The sequence below is a fragment of the Maniola hyperantus genome, chromosome 10 (assembly GCF_902806685.2).
Source record: "Maniola hyperantus chromosome 10, iAphHyp1.2, whole genome shotgun sequence".
Taxonomy (NCBI): domain Eukaryota; kingdom Metazoa; phylum Arthropoda; class Insecta; order Lepidoptera; family Nymphalidae; genus Maniola; species Maniola hyperantus.
This window is the reverse complement of record NC_048545.1, coordinates 2,470,635-2,495,816: the sequence shown is the minus strand read 5'-3', so window position 1 is coordinate 2,495,816 and position 25,182 is coordinate 2,470,635. Positions and strand designations below refer to the sequence as shown.

At 39.3% G+C, this 25,182-nt stretch overlaps 1 protein-coding gene across 1 annotated transcript; it reads right to left on the bottom strand.

Moving 5' to 3' along the window:
• Window positions 1-2,343: 2,343 nt before the first annotated feature.
• On the bottom strand, window positions 2,344-25,017 carry LOC117986083 (serine/arginine repetitive matrix protein 1). The gene is made up of 11 exons (XM_069501448.1): window positions 24,997-25,017; window positions 23,152-23,282; window positions 15,987-16,073; window positions 13,074-13,220; window positions 12,312-12,876; window positions 11,593-11,755; window positions 10,737-10,807; window positions 10,139-10,376; window positions 9,509-9,595; window positions 8,725-8,786; window positions 2,344-7,942 (listed from the first exon to the last, which is right to left on the bottom strand). Exons 1-11 carry the CDS (start codon window positions 25,015-25,017, stop codon window positions 7,883-7,885), a joined length of 1,632 nt encoding a protein of 543 aa, XP_069357549.1. The 3' UTR covers window positions 2,344-7,882.
• Between the last annotated feature and the right edge of the window lie 165 nt (window positions 25,018-25,182).

The window sequence follows — 25,182 nt, the reverse complement described above, 5'->3', positions numbered from 1 at the left end:
GCCCCATGAGCCGTCTTACGGCCGAAATTAATAATCAGTCTATCCGTAACGTTGCCAAATAACCTATCGACAGATTACATATAGGGTTGATTTCTAAATTCGGCCGTTAGTCAAGCGTCTCCTATAGATTGAAAGGGCTCAAATTCGGGTCTACGGTCCAGAAGTAAGTTTGTGTTATAGGCAAATTATTAACAATACTAGTTATTAATATTACTTGTCTCAAAATCACAAATCTAATAGAATAATATTGGTTTTGGTGCGTGTTTAGAAGCTGCGAGTTGTGTCTAAGTAGTGTTTTCTATCGCTCAAATACCAAAAGGTTTTCAGGCTGAATGTCGATATTTGTTAAAGTATTTCGGAAATAATGAATACCTTACTTGGCCCCTAATTTTTAGGTTTTGATTTTGTAAACCTAAATTGACAGGTTACAGAACTACGAATCAAGGCGTTCTTTAGTTCTATCCAGTTAGACAGAAAAAAACCGGCCGAATTGAGAACCACCTCCTTTTTGGAAGTCGGTTAAAAATACATATAGTCCTTACAAAATGACTCCTCGCGCGCCATTTTAACGCTATGGGTCAACTGTCAAGTCAAAAGTACGGTTCACCTCTAAAATAAGAACTAAAATCGTACTTTTGACATGAAATTTGACACAAAAAGTTAAAATGGCGTGTGAGGAGTTAAATTTTACGCGTTATACTTTCTCATTATGGTGTCCTATCCATGTCTTATCACATATTTCTTCTAAAACATACTTTTTAATGGAAGATTGAGGAATGATTATTCATTATTTCCGAAGCTCGTTCTATAAGAGCAGTTGGTGGTGCGGAGCGCGCTCGCGGCGTTATATAATATAGTCTATTGCTGTTACGTTCGTCAAATGCCGACCGGCGTCGTTTAGGGTTCTTGCACGTTGGAATAATCACGGCAAAGAAACCTCCCACCTACGCAAAGTGTGTGAAACATCAGTGCGCAATGCTATAAATAATATGTTGTTTCGAATTATAGAACGTTTGTTTTAGTATAAGCAAAACCTGAAAGTAGTTTGTTCAAAATCAGTAACAGAATAGATTGCAATCATTTAGACACGGTGTTATATTTTGACCAAAATATAAATTAAAATGCTGCCAGTTTGGACACCTAGTTGAATGACCGCATGCACCAGCTGATTCGAGCTCTGCGCGAGCGGGAGCGCGCACGGACGACGCCAGCTTCACTCACAGCCGCTCGCTTGGGGTGACCATGTTTTTGTGAGGGCAACGACTCAACACCAACAGGCTTATAACTTCATTAAATATTTTTGAAATTTTGTATAACTAGTATAACATATTCTTTATATAAAAATTAAAAACATTCGACACGCGTTTCGGTTTTTGCTTATACTAAAACTAACGTTGTTTATGTATGAGTTGCTAAAATTGCATGGCAGAAATGGCATGATCTTTAATACTAAGACAATGGTCTTAGTATTAAAGACCATGCCATTTCTATTATTTATGTACCTTATTTTGAATTCTGGGGATAGGTACCACGTACGTCGCGTTTATTGTGGGCTGATTAGTGTGGAATTACCTAAACCGTATTAATTATTATTTTCACTTGGTAAATGATAATCTTGTACATAACGTGCGACGGCGGCACACGACGAACACCCGTTTTCTGTTAGACGAACTATGTAAATGGCATGTTACGTTTTCAGCGATTACTTAATATGAAAAAATGTTTTATCGTTTTTAATAAAAGTTAAGAAAGTTTTTACAACTGTTGTGTTTTATTTTTCATCTTTATCGAATTCTAAAGTAACCTTGCCATACAAATAAATACCTACATCATAAACATCAGAAAACTTGGAAAAATTTATAATATAAACGAATAGGCCTTCAAACCCCTCTTGGAAATGGAATTAAATGAAAGTGTGTAAAAAAATCGACTACGACCTGCGCAGACGAGCGAGACTATTGTTCACAGAGGACAAAAATGGATCACTAAGGCTGAGACCTATCCTATAGGGCGCACTTACGAGACAGAGATATATCTCTCACATAAATGTGTCTCGTTTTAACTCAAACTGAAGTCTGAGCAAAGTCAAAATGCGCTCTATCGATTTCAGCCTAAGAACTGCATCGCATAACCTACAAGTACGGCAAAACACCGTAGTAAAAGAAAGCTGTGTTTAATGTGCGCACAGATTTATGTTAGAATTCACTGGACTCAATGAACCGGGCACCCTTTGAACCACCCTTGAACCTGTGATCCTAAGCTACGATACGAAACATACCTACCTATTTACTTAAATTATGTTTATCAAAAATGGGTTAGCAAAGGAAATAAAACTGCGATGCGGTCACACCAAATTTTAATATTTTCATCTAGATACAACAAAAATATTATAAGAAATATATTATTTTATATTAGGTAATCAATTCAATACTTTACATTTGACATTCATTTCAGTTACAAGGAAATGACCAAAAACATCACCAGACCAGACAAATCCAAAAGTGCAACACCTATAGATTGCTTTATAAATTCCATTCATAAAGAAACTATGGCTGATTCTGTTTATCCACCCTAAAAACAGCCATTCCACATTCTAGGGTGTGTACTCGGAAACGTCCGTCCATCTTACTCGGGACTATTATGCGAATTCGCAGTTGGATATTCGATGTGTTTCCGGACTACACCCTAGGGTGACTGTTTTAGGGTGGATAAACGGAATAAGTCGAAACTATTAATTTCGAAAGCGCGTAAACTAGCGCTAGCCCAAAGCACACAGCGATGCGTTCGCCGATGTCGCAGTTTAAACGCATGCGGAAAACATTTTCGCAGCTCTGTGTGCATAGGCCTTCAAAATACGTTGCTACTAAATATTAGTTCAAACAACTAAGCCTCGGGCTACATCACACTTAAATCTACATATAGATATAATATAGTGTTAGTAAGGAACAATCGACAACGTTGCGCATCTCTGCCGTTCATCTCTTATAGTGATTATTTCTTAATTTAAACTAAGTACGTAGGTATGTCAGTCATAAATAATTTTTCCTTTTCTTATGGCTTCCTTCAAGCTGAAGCGCCTTGTAGGACGCGTCAAATTAGAGTTCATACAAACCAGGGGTGTTACGGATGGCTGTATCTGCAAATGCGGAACATTCGCATTAATTCAGACATCCGCATCAATCAACGCGGAGCTTTTACGCAGATTTATATTTGCAACAAGTAACGACCTTGTACATATTATATGCTGTGGTGATTACAGTTGCTTCGCGAACATACCTCACATTAGAATCGAGATCTCAATCTTGAACCTGATGAGTGATGACTTTGTATAAAAAAATTACTTATTTGGGTTTTATACTTAACCAAAAAGGAGGTAGGTAGTAGGTACCTACGTATCTTGAACAGCGTAGAGGTGCGCAAGCGTCAGTGTTTTCGAAAAGAATCAGTTGTTCTAAAAACAAGTCAACACTTCATTCAGTCTTCTCGTTGCACGCAGCTCATACAAAACGGTTGCTCTACCGCATATCATACTTTGCAGGGCTCGCCAGCTTTTCTCCCTTCAGAAGATCACATCTTCCATTAGCTATTTCAGTTGTCTGTACTTAATTTAATCTACTTACTCATTTGGGATAGCCAAATAATTTCTATTAGTGAAGAGTAAGGCCATAAAAGAGAGTAATTATGAAGGTGTAACCCTCTCGTTCCCAGTTGTCGTTCGACCTGCCGAGATTTAAATCTGATGTTCCAGTGGCAGAACATTTTATACGAAGGTATGCCATGCCACACTTGTCGGAAACCGATTGTGTGTCCAAATGTACTGCCACTGTAACATCAAGCGACAAACGACAAGTGGAACAGGGGGTTAGGAATGATTTATGCCAGCACGTGGAGGGCGCGGGTCGTGCCACGTACGGCGCGCGAACGTGGCACGGATTCATAAACTCACGAACATTTATATGAAGCAGTTTATGCTTCACCGTGCCGTGTCCGTCATGCGTACGTGTCTCGGCCGTGCACGTTTATATTACACTCGATGCAATATTATGAACGTGAGGCACGTATGGGGCTCGGAAAACTCATACACGGCTCAACGGTTAAGCTTAAATGATCCTTTAGTAGTGTTTTAAAAATCGATTTCATTTATTAAAGTTCGGTTTGCGCCGCACTACGACGCACAGTTGTTAACGATCACAATATGCATAAGTATTTTAGCAAAGTTATAAAAAATAGTAAGTAAATAGTACTCTTGGGTATCGAACTCGGGATGGTCGTGGGAGCATAAAACAAGCGAGCCCCGCTCAGTAAAACGGTGTCTACAACACAGCGATAGCGAAGGCGGCGCCTTTTCTTACTCCGTCTGTCTTAATTAGGTAACTAGGTAGGTAAGTATGATTCAATTTTCGCTCGAAATCGACTAAGGCTTAATTTAAACTGAAAGGGAATGGAGGCGAATTTCCTAAATACTACGTAGCATATTGACTTCTATCTTCACTATGTAAAACACAAATTACTTACTTGCCAAAATGAAAAATTCCGGCGACTTCCCGAGAATTTTCTTTCTCGGTAGAAATTAGTGCTTTACGGTGTGGTGATAGAAGTCAATATGCTATGTGATATTTTAAAAATTCGCTTCCATTCCTTTTCAGTGTAAATTGAGCCTTACTTAAAAAAAATTGAAAAATAAAATAAAAGTACGGCCAATACTAACACTCATACTCAATGAGTCTCCGTCTCTCAGATGATATAGCTTTGACGAACTCACACCGGAGAGCGCAGAGTTGAATACCACCCACTGGGTAGCTGGACGAGTCACTGGACACGAGTTAGCTGCCTACTGCTACTTATCTATGAGCTAGACACAAGATCATGTTCTGCGGCGATCCTTGCAAGAAACCTTTGCCCCGCAGTGGAGAGGTCTATTTATTCAGTTCTGCTGATTAATTAGTTCGATTGATCGGACCAATCTAAAAAATCTGGTCTGTTTGATAATTTCACCGCGCGATTTTTTTTCCGCAGAATTCTAGTGTGACACTGGAATTAAATATATGAAGCCGTTCGTGCGTATTTTGTCGCATTGAGCGCGACCTCCATACATTTTTCACATGTCGCAGAATGAAATAGGAATAATCGCGTGCTGAAAAATTCGCAGTAATGGCTTGACCATAACAGAATGGAATAAGTAGAATGCATATCGGTTGAGGCAACGACTGTAAGTATGCAGTTTCGATTCCGATAATCATAATGTCTATTCCTGTAAGTTACAGGCTGTAACAGACAGAGCAAGGAAAAGGCGCGATTGTCAACAAATAGTAGGTATTTACAAACTCTCTAACTAGGTACGTATTACTTATCTCTTAGTTTCTATTAAGTAGTCGAAATTGGTACAGTAATAAATTAATACTTAATGTGGCCAGCAAACAGCGGGCGACTGATTCGTCATCGACAATAGACCAGTAGGTAACATTGTTATAAGCTGCTTACTAACTATTGTCGAACCTAGCGAAAGCTTTTTCTCAAACTTCAAAACTTGTAGATAGAAAAGAGGACTTGTTTTAGTTGTAGAAATTATCTTCGATCCTAGTAAAGATATTTTTTTTACATTTAGAAAATTGTAAAAAGTCGGCATTATACCGCCCGCTGTGTGCAGACCTTGTTAGTTGTTACTAAGTAGGTAGGTACACAACAAAATAACGCTCTTAACTAGCTTGTGTAGTAAGTAGTTTATCATATAAATCAGTACTAGTAACACACAGATATGTAACACCTGCGGCGGTAGGCCGTCGCGGCATTCTTAGGTCCACTGTAGAAATTTTGTAAATGGGTCCATAATACACAGATATAGTTTTTGCATTTCACAAAGACGAAGACGAGTGGCACATGCTTGTGTTTAAGTCGTATCGGTATAAGTAAGGTAGGTACTTATACTAAAATGTGTGCGTTTGCGAGCGCTTGCTTATTGCTACTGATTGGTCCGACATGCATGAATACTTATGTAATGCTCATGTAACGACGTAACCAGTAACCACAAGTAAAGTTCACTAGTTTTCGTGAATTGCAAGAACTGTACCATACTCAAGGAATAAGATTCATAGAGCATAGCAATGCTCACTTGCCTCTTGTATGAATGAACTTAAACAGTCGAGAAATTGTACGCATAAGACGTACAATATTATTATGATGATAAAGAATCGCGCACATTACTTTTTCCGTGCCGCATTGTGATACAAAAATCGGCCTTGAGAAAATGTAAATTCTAAGTCACTCCTGACCATCGATAGTAAAATCGTCCTACCCGCGACGTAGGACGTAAGTACACGTTGCTGTCGAGGGACACTGTCTTACCACAGTTTAACGAAAAGGCTGTGGTCTTACTATAAGTATTCCACGCACTGAACGAGTCCTTCAAAAAAAAATTTTTTGCGCATTTTTTTCTAACATGATGGACGATGGCCAATCCTGCGCAGATGAGGGACTAATATCCGCGGAGGACAAAAGTCCTTCATCTTTTACTACGGTATGTGAGTTTCGCCGTACCATTAATCCATCGTGTGCGTTATAATATGATACAGTTCTTAGGTGATACAAAATGTCCTCCGCGGATATTAGTCCGTCGCCTGTGCAGGCCCTGATTTTGACAGCTCCATAGAACACAATTTTTGTTCGGAATGAACCATCTAATATAGTGCGTAATATACATAGAGGTAATGAGAATATGAACCTTATCTGCAACTAGCTTATGCTCACGACTTCGTCCGCATGCACTACATAGATTTCTAACCCCTATTTCACCCCCTTATGGGTTCAATTTGAAAAAAAACTTTCTTAGCGGATGCCTACGTCATAATAGCTATCTGCATGCTAAATATCAGCCCAATCCGTCCAGTAGTTTGAGCTGTGCATTGATAGATCAGTCAGTCAGTCAGTCACCTTTTCCTTTTGCATATTTAGATGTTTTTTTTGTAATCCTTCAAAATGAAACCTACTTAGGCACTAAATCATGGGGCAATTTTACTTATACAGCGCTTCGACCTTTGTGCTTAGCAGATCAACTCTATCGTTTGTCCTCCATTTTATCCTCACGCCGAGAGTAAGTAGGTATCAGGTTAGAAAAATAGGCTAGCTCCTAATAGGAAAGGGTTCATCATTAGGCTTATAAAACGGTTCTACCTGAGTTAGTACCATTTTGTTTAGTAAACTACTTAAGTAAGTAAATAAGTATATAAAAAGAAAGTAAAACATTAGAAAACATTACACCGTATGCAATTTATTACAGTTCCTACTTTATTAAATAACTTTAATTTAAAAATGCAATGGGCCCATTAGGCCTTTTTATTTTAAATACAAAATCTTAATTTGAATGCTGTATGGCTGTGTCAAAGTAAAATTAATACGAAAGAAGGAATTTAAGTATACGTATCAACAGTTTTATAAAAGTATCACAAGGTGTGAAAATGACGATTTAGCATAGGCGAGCAAGACATTTTTTAAGGCGATTCACCTAACGGTCTAATCCTAACCAGACCAACCAGATTGACTGATTTGTTAACTCGCAAAATGAAAATTCGGCCAAAGTTAAGCAGTCTATAATGTAAGCCTCGTAATTTTTGTACAAATAAAAAAAAAATATATAATACCGTCGATTTTTAACCGACCAATTTATAACGTCTGAAATCAATCTTTAATTTCTATTAAGTGTAAATTAATTTAATTAAGACCGTAAAAATGGTCATGCTCGCCGAGCCTTACAATTTATAGAGACAAAAACAAGTTACAGACAGGACACGAACAAAATGAACGTAACAAGACGGACAAGTGGTTTAGTGGACGTAGTTAGAGCGGGTGGGGGAGGGCTACAGGCTACTGGGTGAGGCGGTGGTCGTGCTCACTTGATGGAGCACGCAAATTGCGCGCGTAACCGTTGCAGCGACGACACTGATTCGCTCTGCGGAGAAAATTTTGTCATAGATAAAAAGCTGGCCAAGTGCGAGTCAGGCTCGCGCAACGAGGTATCCGTAATTCAGTCGTATTTTTTCGACATTTTGAATGATAACTCAAAAACTATGATACATAAAAATCAGTTTTAGAATGCACCTTTCATATTATGATACCCCACTTGATATAGTTATCTTACTTCGAAAGTTGAAAATACTAATTATTAGTTTATAACTACAATTTTGTTTTTGTGTGATGTAACCACAGATTTCCACAAAAACCAAAAACCTTCCTGCCAAACTTGATTCTAGGTCAACGGGAAGTACCCTGTAGGTTTCTTGACAAACAGACGGACAGACAGACAGACAGACAGCAAAGTGATCCTATAAGGGTTCCGTTTTTCCTTTTGAGGTACGGAACCCTAAAAAGTGTTCAGTATCTCTACGATTAGCTTTTTTTCTTTTTTTAAAGTGAATTCATTGGCACATTATATTCGTCATCATCACCACAGACTAACAAGTAACAACTGAGCACGGATCTTCTCTCAGAATGACAAGGCCCACCACTTCGAACGCGTGGAATTAGGTTTTTTAGAACTCCCGTGAGAACTCCTTGATTTCCCGGGATAAAAAGTTGTCACTATGTCACTCTCCAGGTCTTTATGTATACCCATGCAAAAAATCACGTCAATCCGTTGCACCGTTGCGACGTGATTGAAGGACAAACCAACAAACAAACACACTTTCGCATTTATAATAAGGGTATGGTAAGTGAAACAGTCAAATGCCTTACCTTCAGATGTGAATGTGAGGGCAGTGCATTGTCATTTTCCACGTCCGTTTCGTCTACACCACCTGACACAGGGAAATAGCTGGTAAATAAAATATGAAAAAAAAAACACAACGCTTTGTTTGTATGCAATGCTGGGTACACTAGGCACTATACGTTACGTTGGTAACAGATGTCTCAACACCGCCATCTCCGGAACTTTGTCCAGGCCGCCCAAGAAATCGCTGGCTAGACGTCGCATCGTGAGAATGTAGGCCTTATCAGACTCAAAACATCGGACGCTCGAGACCAGGCAAAGGGCGGAAAAGTGTACTTACATAGGGAAGAGCTACCAACGACACATTTTAAAAGGAAGCTCTTTCAATGGTTGTGCGATGAATCGTTCTACTCTGTCTCAGATAGCAGCTCGGAGCGTACAGGTGCCAGGTCGGCACCACGGAGGAGCAGCAGCGGAGATCACAGCTGTATTAGTGACGTCTAGCCCCTAAGGGGGGAGAGTGAGCATAAGGGACAAGGAAGAGACAAAATAATTTGTAGTGAGTCAAGAAGGCGCCCCGGGAAAATGCCAAGAGCAAGTACCGAACGGGCCGCCCTCCCGCGATTCGGCCCATATAACCGAGAGGTTGGTGGGGCCATGGGAGGTGGAGGGTTGTCCCTAGGTACTCTGTCTCAGATAGTGTTAGTTCCGATTTTCGCCACGTGCCAAAAGAGCCTTGTCGCACTGTAAGTGGGACAACGTTAAGTTGAAGAAGCTACCATAAAGAAGACAGTAAGTAGAGATAGTGACCTTGGTAGTGCGTGTGCGCCGGCGCAGGGTTGCCGTTGTCGTCGCGCTCCGAGCGCGAGCCGCCGCTCTCCCAGCGCCACGACGCGCCTGCGCGCAAACATTCAACAATATCATCGACTATACAGGTTGTAATCAGAACACTAGCCAAAACTTAGCGTTATTATTTTGCTACCTAAACACAATCTAATGCCAATAACCATTTGCATTCTTAGTTGTAGTATTTTTCAAACCCGCAATGTATAGCGTGCAAAACTTGGGGTCAATGCCCCACATATGACGCGGCATTGACTCCGAGTGGCCTATCTACGAAACGTTCGTTGACCTCTAGCTTCACTCAGATGTTTAATTTGCAACCGGACCCGTTTGCGCCTTGCCCCTATGGGGAGAAGGCCTCAAACCCCGACCCTTTCACTATTGCTGCTGTTTCGAGCAACTATAATACTGGAAGGACTTACTGTCGGAAGGATTTGTAGAACCAAGACCATTACCTGTAGATACTCATATATCAGAAGTGGGATTGTTCACTTAGTGTTTGAGTCTCAGATAGTCTTATTGATTTTGTGTCTGTTTTCTTCTTGAAATCATTGAGGTGGTCTGATCCTGGTGACTATTTAAGGAAATAAGACTTACTGTCGGAGGGGTCGGTGGGGTCGGAGGTGTCTGCGGGGTCGGTGTCGCGGGGCGAGCGGCGAGGCGTGTGTGGGGTGTGCGGCGTGCGGGGCGAGGGCGAGGCGGGCGAGGGCTCGGAGTCTAGCTCCAGCGAGGAACAAGCTGAACCTGAGCCATCTGCGCCTTGCTCCATTTCCTCCTCGCCAGATCCTGATGCCTCCGCTGAGCCTTCTGTTTCGGCATCTAGGTCTACTGTTTTCTGTAACAATCGATCGTCAAAGTAATTTTACGACTGAAATTCGTCTGTCTGTAATCTGTCGATAAGTTATTTACCAACATTCTTATTTGTCAAAAAAATACCATCCAATTTTTTCATGAACTAAGTACCTACTTATAACAACGTTGCTAATTAAGTAGTTACTTAGGATCGACTCATTGCATAACAACATGTTAAATATGTATTTTTACGCCACAGTTAACACATTTTTTTTCTTCAAGCACCCTCATCTTAAGAATGCAATGTGCCAACGCGATTGGCTGCGTTGGAGTTGAAAACTGATTTTTCTTGACAATAGGTTAAAAAATATTTATGTTTATTATAATACAATTAATTGGATACCTTTTGCATGTGTGCGCCGGACAGACCACCTTTCCTGGGGCTAGTGTCTTCGCTTTCGGAACTCGTCTCCTCTGCAAACGTAAATAATCTACATTATAATAATTATGGAGAATCTGTGGAGCGATCCATCATCCTAGTTAATAACCAATGAGTGGAGCTAGATTTATTCAAATTAAGTAGTTATTATTACTGAGCTGACATGAATAGCTTTTTCCTCCACCAACTTAGGCAGCCGATTGTATCATAACATTCCAGTTTTGTCCTAAGACAGGTTTATTGCAAACCCAAGAACGAACACAATTTACCATTGTCTAAAATAATACTTCATACAGTCGATTGATCGATGGAGATGTCTAGAAAGAACAATCCTGCGAGGCGATACGGCCATAGTGACCGGGTAGAAGACTTTAATTATTTATTTTTCTTAGTAAACAAATAAATACATAAATAAAAGTTTATTCAGCGCATAAAAAATATAAGAATAATAAACCAGATGTTAAAAATTACAAAATTCAAACTAGATAAACTTAAAACTACGAGCTAGAAAGTACTAAAAACAAAAATGATGTTTGAGCTGAAGGGGCTACTGCTTCAGCATGATACACAGTAGTGAATTAGACGTTTGCGATTAGGTTATGTACTTTTGGTGGATGTACCGAACCAGTATGTAGGAACCAGTGGTAGATGCATCCGACTATTCGTAAGCACTTGTAAAAGTTTATACGAATAAAAAAGATTTTCATTTTCATTTTCATTTGAATTATAATTAAGTCTGACAATATCGCGATATAACAGCATGCAGCGCCATCTATGTTTCAATTCAAGAAACATGTTTGGTTACTAACAGTATTTTTACCTTTCTCCTGTGCCTTGCGGTGCGTGTTGGCGTGCGTGGTCACCTTGTGCTGCAGTAGTGGGTAGAAGCCACGAGCCGTGGAATTGTGCGGTTCATACTGCAAGATGAGCTGACAGTACTTCAGCGCCTCTGCATATTGTCGACGCATTATCGCTGACAGGAACTGGACAAAGGATTTTTTAATGATACGACATATTTAATATGGTGTGTCTGGTTAAGTATGAGTTGCCTGGAAGAGATCACTGTAATGATAAGGACGCCATTTGTTTTTACTTTTTAAGTGTCTGTATTTTTATTCTTTGTAATATTATGGTTAGCAATACAGATGTTTAAAATATAGAATAAAAATAGATAAATAGTTCGATTAGATTCGCATTCATCTAGCGTGTGGTAAGTAATAACAGACTCTTATTTAACGATTGCTGATGGACACAAATTAATCCGCATTTCGAGAGCGGCATAATCTATTCACACTGAGTTACTTAGACCCTTGTTGGGCGCCATCAATTAATTGATATCTCAACCATTTAGGCAGTAACTTGCAGCCTGAAGATTCGGGTTATTATTGTTTATAAAATTGCTGTAAGTAGTATTTTCGGAAAAGTTGTGTAGGTATATGATGTACAATTATGAGCAAAAAGCATGGAGAAAGCGTGTTTTCTAATCATTAGATTTGTGCGCATATTTTTGAATAATTTATGGGCATTAGGTATTATTACCTCTGCTAAAAACTCGCTGGGAGCCGAGGAGGCGTCATTTCCGTCCGAACAGTCGGGGCTGGTGGAGTGCTTATTGGTGGCGGCCATGGTGCCTGCACGGCGTGCGGCCGGGGGCGTGGACGCACCCGAGCCCAGTGAAGGCCTGGCGCGGAGCCGGAAGTGCTCACTCGCCGGCTTGTAACGCGGCGCGTCGCCCGACTCTGCCGCTGGTAACGTCACTACTAGACGCCGCGTCTTCACTGCATTGGCGAGCGTGGAGCTTGCTGACGGCAAGGCGGGCACGTCGCGCAGAGGCGATAAAGATGGCTGACGCAGATGTCTATCTTGTAGCACACGCAACGCAGCTCTTGACGCTGTGTCCAAACTCCTCACAGGCGGTGCAGGAGCGGGCCAGCTTTCACGCGGTTGTGGTGATGGAGGCGCCAGTCGCGCGGGTGCCGGCCGGTACAACCGAGAATTCGGCACGGGTTTAGTGAATTTTTTATCGCGCCCGCGTCTTTTTCGACGGCCTTCGGTTGAATGTGTCTTTCGACGTTTTTTGTTGCCTGCTGCCGGTCCCGGGTATCTGGCAAAAGTAAACTTTATATGAACGTGAACGTGAACCTGTAGGTACCTATGTAGTTATCTACACACCTAGTTATCTATGATTTGTTTACTTTTTACAGCTAGGGAAAATTGATTACAGATAAGACCTTCTATAGTAGGTATCTAGCGATGACGAACACTGTCTAGGAGTGAGTCAAGTGTAAAGATTGTACGCACAGGCGAGGATTCGGCGTGTAGAGTGCAGGCGCGCGAGACGGCGGCGAGGTGCGGCTGTCCGCGGCGCCTCTGTTGACCCTGCGGCGACGGCCGCGCGGCGCGCCGAGGTCTATCACGTCCTCCGGCGCTAGCGACGACGAACACGACCTACAGTTGGAAAAAACACGTCAGTGCTAATTAATTAGCATAAAATATACAAAATAATTACATAATAATATAAAATAAATAAATAAAATGTTTTTTTTAGACCAACAAGGATCATATTGGTGTTAGTAATTACACGAAACGTTCATTAATAATGTTTAAAGTCACGATATTTGTCAGACCCTTGCTCGAGCTACGCAATCTCGTAGGCTGTCGCTACGCAGCTGTAAATATGGAATCATAATAAATGTTGCAGATTACTTATTTGGATTATTTATCACTAGATGATGCGTAATTCGTCCATAGTTCCTCCGTGGAATTTTACACAGAGTGGAACCAAATACTCTTTTGCATTTGTACTCAATATTTATGGATATGGATTATTTCCTACTACATTCAAGAACCGGAGTAAGTCTGCAGTTTACATTGTACCTAAATACAAATAGATAAGTATTTAGCACAAATGTTATGTAAGTTCATTCCACAATTTTAAACTGTATGACAAATGCAGGGAGAAAGCCTTGTCATCTCAAAAAGCTCTTCAAAGTACCGTGTACCGAGGACTTTCTAGAAAAAACACGCACGAGTAAGTATTCTGTGTACATGTGACGAGTGACAACAAACAATACGAGTAAAGGCAGTATCTTGCAGGTAACGCACGTTCAGCCACTTCTCACAAGTGCCTACCTATATTTTGACGGCAACAGATTTCTTTTTTTGCATTGTACCTAGAACCTAGGTTGATAAAACTAAAATAGTAAGAATTATTGTCAAGGCTAAAGATGTACAAACAAGAGCTAAATTCATACTTTTGGTACTAGGTAGTATAATGATTTATATAAGTACCTGCTAAGTACATATTCAGGTATATATTCGGTTCATCATCATCATCATCAACCGATAGACGTCCACGGTTTTGCACCGCCTGAATCCAGCGGCGGCGGTCGCTTCTACCAAATGCACACATTTGGCATTGCATGCATACATAGAAGCGGCCGTATCAAATATTATGTTCTTACTTAAGCGAAAACTTGGATAGGATAAAGAAGAAAGCCTAGATGGTACGTCTCTAGTCCTGTCCAAAGACGAAGTATGATAACGACTAATAATAATAATAATAATAATATTATGATGACAAAGGGCAGGGCAGAAGATTGTATTGTATGTTTTGTATTCGCATCACGTTGCTGCTCTTCATATGTACCAAATCGGCAAATATACGACATATTAAACTAAGATTAACGTTCGTGGTTATCACGTGAATCGGGATTGACATTGATGTACTTAGAAGATACTCAAATCGCTGGGGATAGGTTTTCTTTTGACACCCAGCTATATTATATATAACAAGCCGAAAAAAATCATATCAGTAAGTAGTTATAAGTTTGCTAAGTACGTAAGTTTTTTTTTAGGTTTGCGTTTGACGACACATGCCTTAAAAAAAGAATGATGAGGTGCAATTCTGAGGTGAACTAATTACTATATAGACAGGTATTGTGATTTGTGATTGGTGATTAATCGAATCAGATTACCAATCTAATTCCTTGATAATTATTATTGATTGATTGATCTATCAACAGTGATCAACAACTAGGGTTCACACGAACTAGGGTAAATGTTCGTATGGGATCGATAAAGTACCTACGACAATCCACATAGAACTCTTTAGTTACTGTCAGCCTAGCATTACTGCCGACGCTCAACCGTTGGACTTTAATAATTAATCGTGCAGTGAGCGGGGAATTACGTCCAGCTTTATTATTTATGCTTGTATACGACAAACTTTCAGTGTTTGACACAGAATGCTTAGTGGCAATTTGAAAGTTTACAACTAACATAACAGTCTAGCTACTTAAGTGAGTTTCATCATCATCATGATCAACCCATAGCCGGAGCACGGGTCTCCTCTCAGAGTGAGAAGGGTTTTGGCCATAGTCTAATACGCTGGCCATGTGCGGATTGGTAGACTTCAAACACCTTTATGGAGAACATTATGGAGAAATGAAATGAACCAAAAACTTAATTTGCTGTAATCCGCTGAAACAGGTCGAATCTGTATGATGCAAAATGCAGCATGCGAAATGTGGATTACAGCAAATTAAGTTTTTGGTTCATTGCATATCATGGACTTCCGCAAAGTAACGCCTGCTTCTATACAATATTATGGAGAACTCTCTGGCATGCAGGTTTCATCACGACGTTTTCCTTCACCGTTAAAGCAAGTGATATTTATTACTTAAAACGCACATAACTCCGAAAAGTTTGAGGTGCGTGCCCGGGATTGAACCACCGACCTTCGATTAGAAAGCGAACGTCCTAACCGCTAGGCTATCACCGCTTTTTAGTAAGTAAGTAAGTGTTTAGTATAGTGAGTATAAAATCATAAAATTCTTGTTAAGTACATAGCCCTCACTCACAGGGCTCGCAATGAAATTAGCTCAACTAGTTAGCTATTCAGGTCCGCCCGGCGAGCAGAAACAGTTCAGAGAGCCCTACATTTCATATGACTCGACTCTATTCTATACTTACCGTTGCATCGTTGCCGATAGAGTTGTTGACATCATTTTCGTACTACATATTTTGTTTGAGGCGGGGGTCACCCGGCACACCCGCACGTTACCCGCGCTATCACGTACCGGGTTAGCGCAGGGGCTGTGCGGGTGTGCGGGCGTCCCCACTGCCCACCCCGATTGCCATATCGACCTGTCGCGTACTATAGTTGTATGTACATAGACGTCGTTGAATATAAATGTAAGAAATTCAACTCACCTATAGATATTGCCGGAGGAATCTAATGGCGCGTCGATCACAATCAAATTATTCCGGGATGACTTGCCGGCTCTGTCGACTCTGCATCTGCGAAATTAATCATACAGACCTACATTATAAGTACCTACTAGCGGACTAAGTATCTAATGCTAGTTTCTCCAAAGCATTCCGAACCAGCACTCGTAAAAGTTTAAATTTGAATAAAAATCTCTTCTATGCTATAGCTATACCTAGGTAGTTTCCACGTAAACAGCCGCAAACTTCAACTCTTCACTTTAGGGTAAGTGTATGTAAATGTATGCAGCTAAACGTAGTCCGTGACTTACCGCCTAGCGGCCTATCAAACAGGACGAGAGTTGGGGTAAGTTGGGGTACTACGGTGGCGGGTAAAGAGGGCGCAAGGGGTAAGGTGGCGCAAAATGCAGGTGCACTAATGAGTTGCGTTGATGGAAGCTATTAGCCGCTTTAGTAGGTCGCACGACGGACGTGGGTGCCTACTGCCTAGCACGTAAACCGATCATGATTGTGATTAATTGTGGACTATATTAGAAAATCGATTTCTTGCTACTTATTTTTAGATTTGTAAAAATATATTTCCAGGAAATCTATTAATATAATACTTATACCTACAGTAGGCGGTAATATTATACATCGACCTTTAGAAAGATATAGCAGTTTCATAGAGCGTTGTCTCTGTCGTTGAGACCGATAAAAACATCACATAGGTATGAGTGACAGAGACAACGCTCTAAAAAGCTGAAACCTCATTCTAAAGGTCGATGTACAATATTTCTGGTCGGCTACTACTATAAGCTTGCAAAAAAAATTGGTAAATAGGAACGTTATTCTAAGGTAGGAAACAATATTTTTCAACATCCGAACACAGACAGAATCGACCGTTACAAAAATAGAAATACCTTGCTTTTTCATTGTGCTAGCCATGTTATTTTAGCATCCAATTTCTAAACGAAAAAACGTAAGCATGATTAATGCGCGATTACATTTTTTTGCCAATTTAAGAGCCCTAATATAAAGTTTGCAATTTTATTTTCACATGCTTTTTTATGATAGGTTTTTATACAAAGATATACTAAGTATAAAATTGAGTTCTTACTCAGGTAATATATCATTTACACATTTTATATAAACATTTCCTTGGAAATATTAAATAGTAGATAGTAGATACCTATATAACTTCTTTGGAAAACAAAAATTTAGGTGTACTTATTTGTTTGTGGATGGTAAACCTACACAACAATAAAAACAACACCATGTATGTAATAACTTGGCACGGCACGCCAAGTCAAGTGCATTATAATTTCTGGCATTGAAACAGTTTTCTTTATTTCCTTTTATGCTAGATCGATGGGCCCTAGTGGCCCTACTCAACGCACAGCTCAAACTACTGAACGGATCGGGCTGAAATTAGATATCCGCTAAGAAAGGATTTTTGAAAATTCAACTCCTAAGGGGGTATAATAGGGGTTTGAAATTTGGGTAGTCCAGGCGACGAAGTCGCGGGAATAAGCTAGTTGTTCATAAATTACTTATAGGTAGCCCTATAAATTTCTATGATAGCCCCTCTTTCTATTCGGTGAAAACTATATGAAAATTACAGTAAACTAGCCCGAACAAACAAACTCTACGCGGAGTGTTTTAATTTAGATACGTACTTAGTGAAAAAAAGTTTCAGAACTTGTATTCTTTGTTTAAGTATGCAGTACTCATATATAAAATTATTTGCGACAACATACATTTTGAAATCTCAATCCATTAATATAGCGAGGCATCGCGTCTCTAAAGTCTAAACGTGACTTTTTAAAAATGTAGTAGATAAGTTAAGGCTTGAAAAAATGTGATAAATCCCGAGCATTATTATAATTCTAGCTTCTGACATTTCAGCTGAATGTCTCAAAGGAACACAGCACTCTGAATAATCCCAAGAGACGCGTGTAAGGCGCCGTCCTATTGTCATCGCTTGCGCGATGATGCGATGCGATTTCATCGTGCGATGAAATACAATATGAACGCATCACATGATCGCGCGATCTTCAATAAGACATTCAGTAGAACACAGTTTGTTTGAACGCACGGGACGCGCGATCATTTTCGTCTGACGCACGCATCATCGCACGAGCGATGACAATAGGACGGCGCCTATGACTCCTATGAGTGACTTTGGAGGAATATAGTAGCGGAACGGGACTCGTGTAGATCTAATAACTACGTCTGGTTACTGATGGGTTACTGGTAGCAGTAGTAACCGCACTACTGACTTTCTTGTTCTAAATAAAAACTTAAAGAAAATCCAGTTTTCACTAGTTCTAACTAGCCGTAACATCTATTCTTAGAAATTGTCTAATTCATTGTAACTATTTATCTAAAAAAATGTGTTTTAGCAATAATAATTCTAGGCACAAAATTCTTCCTTCAAAAGTTCAAAGCAAGACTAAATTAAATAAGTAGGCATCTGGTTATAGTTTTCTGCCCTTATCTACGGCAGCGCTACGTCTATATAGTGCTACGGCCTACGAGGTGCTACGGCCTACGAAGTGCTACGGTCTACGATCGCTGTTATAGCTGTGCAACTGCAACGTGTTCACGTTACTTTACTACATTTTTATACATTTTAATCACGTCACGTCAAAAAATCACGTCGCTCTGTTGCGACGTGATTGAAGGACAAACCAACAAACAAACACACTTTCGCATTTATAATATGGGTCTTTATAGTATGGGTCTATGGATATGGTCTTATGGTTATTTCCATATTATCTTTTCTTTGATTATTTCCATAAATTGCCTCAAACAATGATATAAATGAATCAAACCGTCCGTCGTGAACACAAACTCACAGATGCTCTAGACTGCCGAGCACGTTTAATGGTGATAACATTTAGGACCGTCCCAAATTCCAGAAGACGGAGAAATCCAATGTCAACTTCCATCAAGTACACTTTTACGATAGTGAATTAAAACCTTTATACCGACTGAAAACGCTTTTGGAATTTAGGTCCATCGAAAGAGGATTATTTTTTAAATAACTTCCAAAAAGGGGGTGGTTTTTAATTTGGTATATGTTTTTTTTACAGATTGGTTACTCAAACTTTCCCTTGGGATTCTTAAAACCTAAACCCACGAGGAGTAAGACTGAGAATAATAATTATAGAGCAAACTTGACTTTGCTCAGACTTAAGAGTGTTAAAATGAGATATCTTGCTGCCATGAATCGCTTTAATTTATAATTGCAAAATCAAATTAAGCTCTATTAGTGATTCAAGGAACTCGAGCCCTTTATTAATTTATATATAACTAGCTTATGCTCGCGACTTCGTCCGCGTGGACCACATAAATTTCAAACCCTTATTTCACCCCCTTAGGGGTTGAATTTTCAAAAATCCTTTCTTAGCGGATGCCTAAGTCATAATAGCTATCTGCATGCCAAATTTCAGCCCGATCCGTCCAGTAGTTTGAGCTGTGCGTTGATAGATCAGTCAGTCAGTCAGTCAGTCAGTCAGTCAGTCACCTTTTCCTTTTATATATTTAAGATTACTAGCTGCCCTGGCGAACTTCATACCGCCTAACAGTCGATTCAAATTTTTAAAATTTTTGTCTCCGTAAGAACCATCCCCGTACCTACTTCAAAGAATATTATAAAAAAAGAATTAGTGAAATCGGTTCAGCTGTTCTCGAGATTTGCGATCAGCAACACATTTAGCGATTCATTTTTATATATACGGTTAAAGAACTTTTACGGTTATATATAGAGATAATAATAATAATTATATATAGCCGTAATTTTGAGGCTTGTAGTTTTTTTTAGAGCTTTTTAGTCTTTTAGCCTTCGAGCCCTCAAAAAACAAAGCGAGTCTTAAAATTAGGGCTAAAAGGCTCGAACCCTTTGGAACACTATGCTCTATAGATCTCGTCCTAAGTCACAGGCATCGTCTAGTATTTGAATATCCAAAAGACCTTAAAAATAATAGGTAGGACTTAGCTCAAGGTTATATCTTTAATACGTAGGTCAATACACTTACTGAACCCTGCTCAGTATTCTCATATCTTTTACGATTCAAAGCGCCGAGGCTGTATGGAAATCAATCAGATTAAACCCGATCCAGCTGTGATACAGCACGTCGCGGCCTACATTCGAAGCGCCTTTATTAAACACTATATTTATAGTTTACTAGCTATGTCTGCAACTTTGTCTGCGTAGACTAGACAAATATCAAACCCCTATTTTACCCCTTAGAGGCTGAAATTTTAAAAATCATTTCATAGCGGATATCTACGTCATATAATAGCTATCTGCATGCCAAAGCCCGATCCGTCCAGTAGTTTGTTGAGCTGTGTGTTGATAGATCATTCAGTCATCAGTCAGTTCCTTTTATATAATTCTAAGCTTATACCCGCAACTTCGTCCGCGTGGGCTGAATAAAATTTAAGCCCCTATTTTAAACTGTTAGGGGTTGAATTTCCAAAAACCCTTTCTTAGCGGATGCCTGCGTCATACTCATAATAGCTAACTGCATGCCTGATCCGTCCAGTAGTTTGAGCTGTGCGTAGATAGATCAGTCAGTCGGTCTTTTTCCTTTTGTAAATATTCTAGTTGATGCCCGCGACTTCGTCCGCGTGGATTAAGTTTTTAAAATCCCGTAGGAACTCTTTGATTTTCAGGGATAAAAAGAAGCATATGTCACTATCCACATCTTTAACTATATCTATGCAAAAAAATCAGGCCGATCCGTTTCTCCGTTGTGGCGTGATTGAAGGACAAACCAACAAACAAACACACTTTCGCATTTATAATATAGGTAGTGATTTACATAATATAAACAAGCTTATACGTTTTAGTTCCGGCAACGGCATTTATCTACGACTATCTACGAGTTACGGCGTAGCCAAATGGATCATGATTCACGATTTACGTAGCCAACTCTTCGTAATCTACATTATAAGAGAATAAAAGCTTTCGTTCACTATACTATACTATTTGAATACGTATAAGTGCAGAGTGCCCTTTCAGTCTGAAAATAAGATATAAAAGTCTAAAAGAACTAAATACTTAAAAAGACTTTTCGTTTTCCTTAAATCTTACGCATGCCTTTTTCGGTTTCGAGGGAAAAACCGACTGGAGAAAAATTTATACAACCACTTTAGGGAAGATATCCCGCAATTCATAATTTTTAATACTAAGTATTAACAACTTACTAGGTAAGTAGGTAATTGGAATAAAAAGAAATAGAATAAATACGTACACAAATACTTATTATTGTCGTGGTTAACTTTAAGTACGTAAAATATTAGGTAGATAGGTATAGGTAGATACATAAAAAAGGCTGCTGGTAAAATGTTGTACAGTACGCGGTAGAAAGTAATGAACTTTAGAAAGAGATAGCAGATTTGTAGAGCATTGTCTCTGTCGTTGAGACCGACAAAACGTCACATAAGTATGAGTAACAGAGACAACGCTCTTCAAAGCCGAAATGTCATTCTAAAGCCCGATGTACATTACTTTCTGCCACGTACTGTAAGTAATAAGTACCATCAAGTATAAAAAAGAATCTCTATATTTACGACTTTTTTAAATAAAAATACGACGACATTCTTTAAAAAAAAATGATAAACAATTTTGCAGTTAGCGTGACTGCCTTGCGACTTGCAGTGAGGAAGAAAATGAAGTTACGACCACAGTAGGAAGGAATAAATTGTACTGCGAATTTTCCGCCAAGGCGGTTTGAAACGCGACAGGCGACGGTGACGCGAGATTGACATTGCCACGCGATCATTATCATGGAAACTTTCGTGCCAATTTTCTTTATAAATTACTAGCTGCCCCGGCGAACTTCGTGCCGCCTAACAGTCGATTCTTTTTCAGGCAATTTTTTAAATTTTTTTCTCCGTAAGAACCATCCTCGTACTTCAAGGAATATTATTAAAAAAAAATTAGCGAAATCGGTTCAGCTGTTCTCGAGATTTGCGATGAGCAACACATTTAGTAATTCATTTTTATATTATAGAAGAAGATGTACCTACATCGTGAACTGTGTCTATAGTCTATAACTAATATTATAAGCTAATTAAATTATATTATATTGGTGGTTCCTCTGGTAGGTGCTGGAAATGTTCATGGGCGGCGGTAATCACTTAACATCAGATGACCCGCCTGCTCGTTTGCTCGCCATTTCCATTTTTTTTAAAGGAAATGACCAGCCTAGTGTCGGGGGTTCGATCCCGAGCATTCACCACAAACTTTTTGGAGTTATGTGCGTTTTAAGCGATAAATAATGTACTTATCACTTGCTTGAACGGTGAAGGAAAACATCGTGAGGAAACCTGCATGCCTGAGAGTTCTTCATGTAAGTAGTGTTCTAATAGGTGTGTAAAGTCTGCTACTCCGCACTGGGCCAGCGTGGTAAACGTGTGTTTCAAACATGTTTTTTTAATGTTTTGTTTTTCCAATCCTGCCCACATTTGACCGTTTCGCGAGTGTATTCCCGCTCACAATTTTAAAACATAATATTCTTACTACTTAATCACTAGATTTTTTTGTGTTTCACGTCATACGAGACAAATAATACTTTTTAGTACGTAAGCTAAATTGAGAAATTGCTTAGTCTTCGCAAAGACTTAAGTAGGTATAACCCGTCGGAAATATCTGAGAACCTGGCTTAATGACGTCATGCAACGTGCTTGCGTTGGCAACGGTACTGGCACTGGTACTGGCAACGGTACTGGTAGAACGTAGTGTTTATATACTCTTTGGGTACCGGATAGGTGAAAATGAGTGAGCTGCGGGGAAGCGCATTCCAGCCAGGTATACAGATATTTCCGACGGGTTATACTCACTTACTTACCCTTTTGTGTGTGTGAACTGTGAAGGTCACTAAATGTTATAGGTACCCTTACAAGTTACAACTAGGTATCATAAAAATAGGATATAGTTTAAAGAGGAAAAAAGTACTCAAACCTTAAAATAACTAACCAGATGGCAATGAGTAGGTAATGTACCTACTTACTTAGTTAAAAATAATAATATAAAAATGTCCAAAATAAAAGCACTTAGTACTTAATACTATTATTAAAGTAGTTGTATCGTCGAAACTTTTCCCCACCTTTTTCCATGCCACAACAAAAAAAATATGAATCAAAACAAACCACGTACAAAACAAGGTGCCACGCAGTACCGTTCACTATCCGCACGTAATCAAAACAAAACCACACCGAGCGTATCGATTCCCGAGCAACAGATAGCGTTGACAGAACACCAAGACGTATAATTCCAACCAATAAACACTTTTACAAATAAAAAAACTCACTAATAAAAAAAATTGGAGGAAAAACTATACTTACAATATATTTTTGTAAGAGAAAACACAAAAAACACGTACAATTAGGGTACAAAACACGTACGGGGTGTAAGTGCCGACGTGGTTTCGTCCAGCGACCTCGACACTCAGTTCACGCGTGCCCCGCGCGGTTCTACGAGAAAATAATACGGCGCATGCTCCTCTCGCGTCCCTTTTATTGGCTAAAGTTTTCACTTTTCGTCTATATAGGTACCTACTTACTTATGTTTTATGAAGTATAGGATTTAATTACAATCACAGATTAGGGATCTATCCGGCGGGTACTGGGTATCTATCTACAGGTAGGTACCTACCTACCTATATGATGAGAAATCGATCCTAGAACCATCAGTCTGTTCAGATTCAGATTTATTTATTTGCTTTCATGTACATTTACATTAATTGATGGTGGGTGCTTAAAGCTAAATATAAGTACATGAGACCCTGTCAGGGTATTGCAAGTTATTCTGTTAGTTCAGAAGCTTGTAACATGACAAGTTAACGTTTACTTACTAGGTACCTACTCATTTAGAATGAGATTTTTTTTATTACAATACAAGTTAGCCCTTGACGGAGATCTCACCTAGTGGTAAGTGATTGATGCAATCTAACATGGAAGCGGGCTAACTTGGAAGGGGTAATGGCAGTTTTGTTAAATCCATACCCCTTTGGTTTCTACGCGACATCGTACCGGAACGCTTAATCGCTTGGCAGTATGGCTTTGTCAGTAAGTTGGCAACTAGCCACGGCCGTAGCTTCCTACCAGACCAAAAAAATTTAATTATCCAAATTGCCCGGTGAACGTTACGGGAAAACGTGATAGGTAATCTTCAATTTTGTTTTACATTTTTTTTAAATATTATTTTAAAACGTTATCTTGAAAAGTTTCACTCAGTTAACTCAGGACGATTCTTATGGGTACTCGTTACTAACAAATCTTTTTTAAACAATAGGTTTGTGACCTATGATAATTAGTAGACATTAGATGACGGTATAGACTAAGAGCTCAGCTTATACCTACTTAATAGTAGTAACAATAGACCAACAACTCTAGACCAGACCATCTATAGACGGAGTATTTATAGGTCCATGCTATAGGTATACATGAAAAATTCTGTACTTACATTCTATCTACATCTGTGTGGCTAACTAGGCCCTCTTAAATCTTAAAAAATGTATATTTACTTACTAACCCTTTTGGCATGGTTATATTTCCAATAACTTGCGATTCACGTTTTTAAGTACCTACACAATTGACTTTTGATTGATTTTCTAATATTCTTATTTTTTATTTTATTTTGGTCACATCGGTCACACACGAATTTATTTTTAAGACAACGTCAGTTTTATTCATGTTTTATTTAATTCAAAATTGGAACCAGAAGACAGAAGTCAGAACAAAGCAGAGCTTTTAGATCTCTAGCAAAGAAGTTGGATGTCTCTAGATCGTGAACTAAGCATTTACAAATACCTTATATAAATAAAATCTATGCAAATATCAATAATATAACAATCATAATAAATACATGGAAATATAAGTTTGAAATTCCCGCTCTAAAACGAAATACAGTACGCGGCAGAAAATAATGTAGGTACCCCAAAGAAGTTGGAAGTACTACCACAGAGTACATTATATATAAGTACTACTACGTGGTACCCACATCGGCCTTTAGAATAGACATTTCGATTTTCGGCCATTATATTATTGTGTTTCGGCTTTGTAGAGCGTTGTCTCTGTCACTCGTACCTATGTAACGTTTTGTCGGTCTCAACGACAGTGACAATGCTTTACAAAACCGCTACCTCTTTCTACAGGTCAATGTACATTACAAGCATTACACCATATT

Coding starts and splice junctions, on each gene's coding strand:
- LOC117986083 (XM_069501448.1), bottom strand. CDS start 25,017: ATGTCTATTCTAAAGGCCGAT. Junction 13,221..15,986: donor TCCTCCGGCAATATCTATAG/GTGAGTTGAATT, acceptor TTCCAACTGTAG/GTCGTGTTCGTCGTCGCTAG. Junction 8,787..9,508: donor GGCGCACACGCACTACCAAG/GTCACTATCTCT, acceptor TCCCTGTGTCAG/GTGGTGTAGACGAAACGGAC.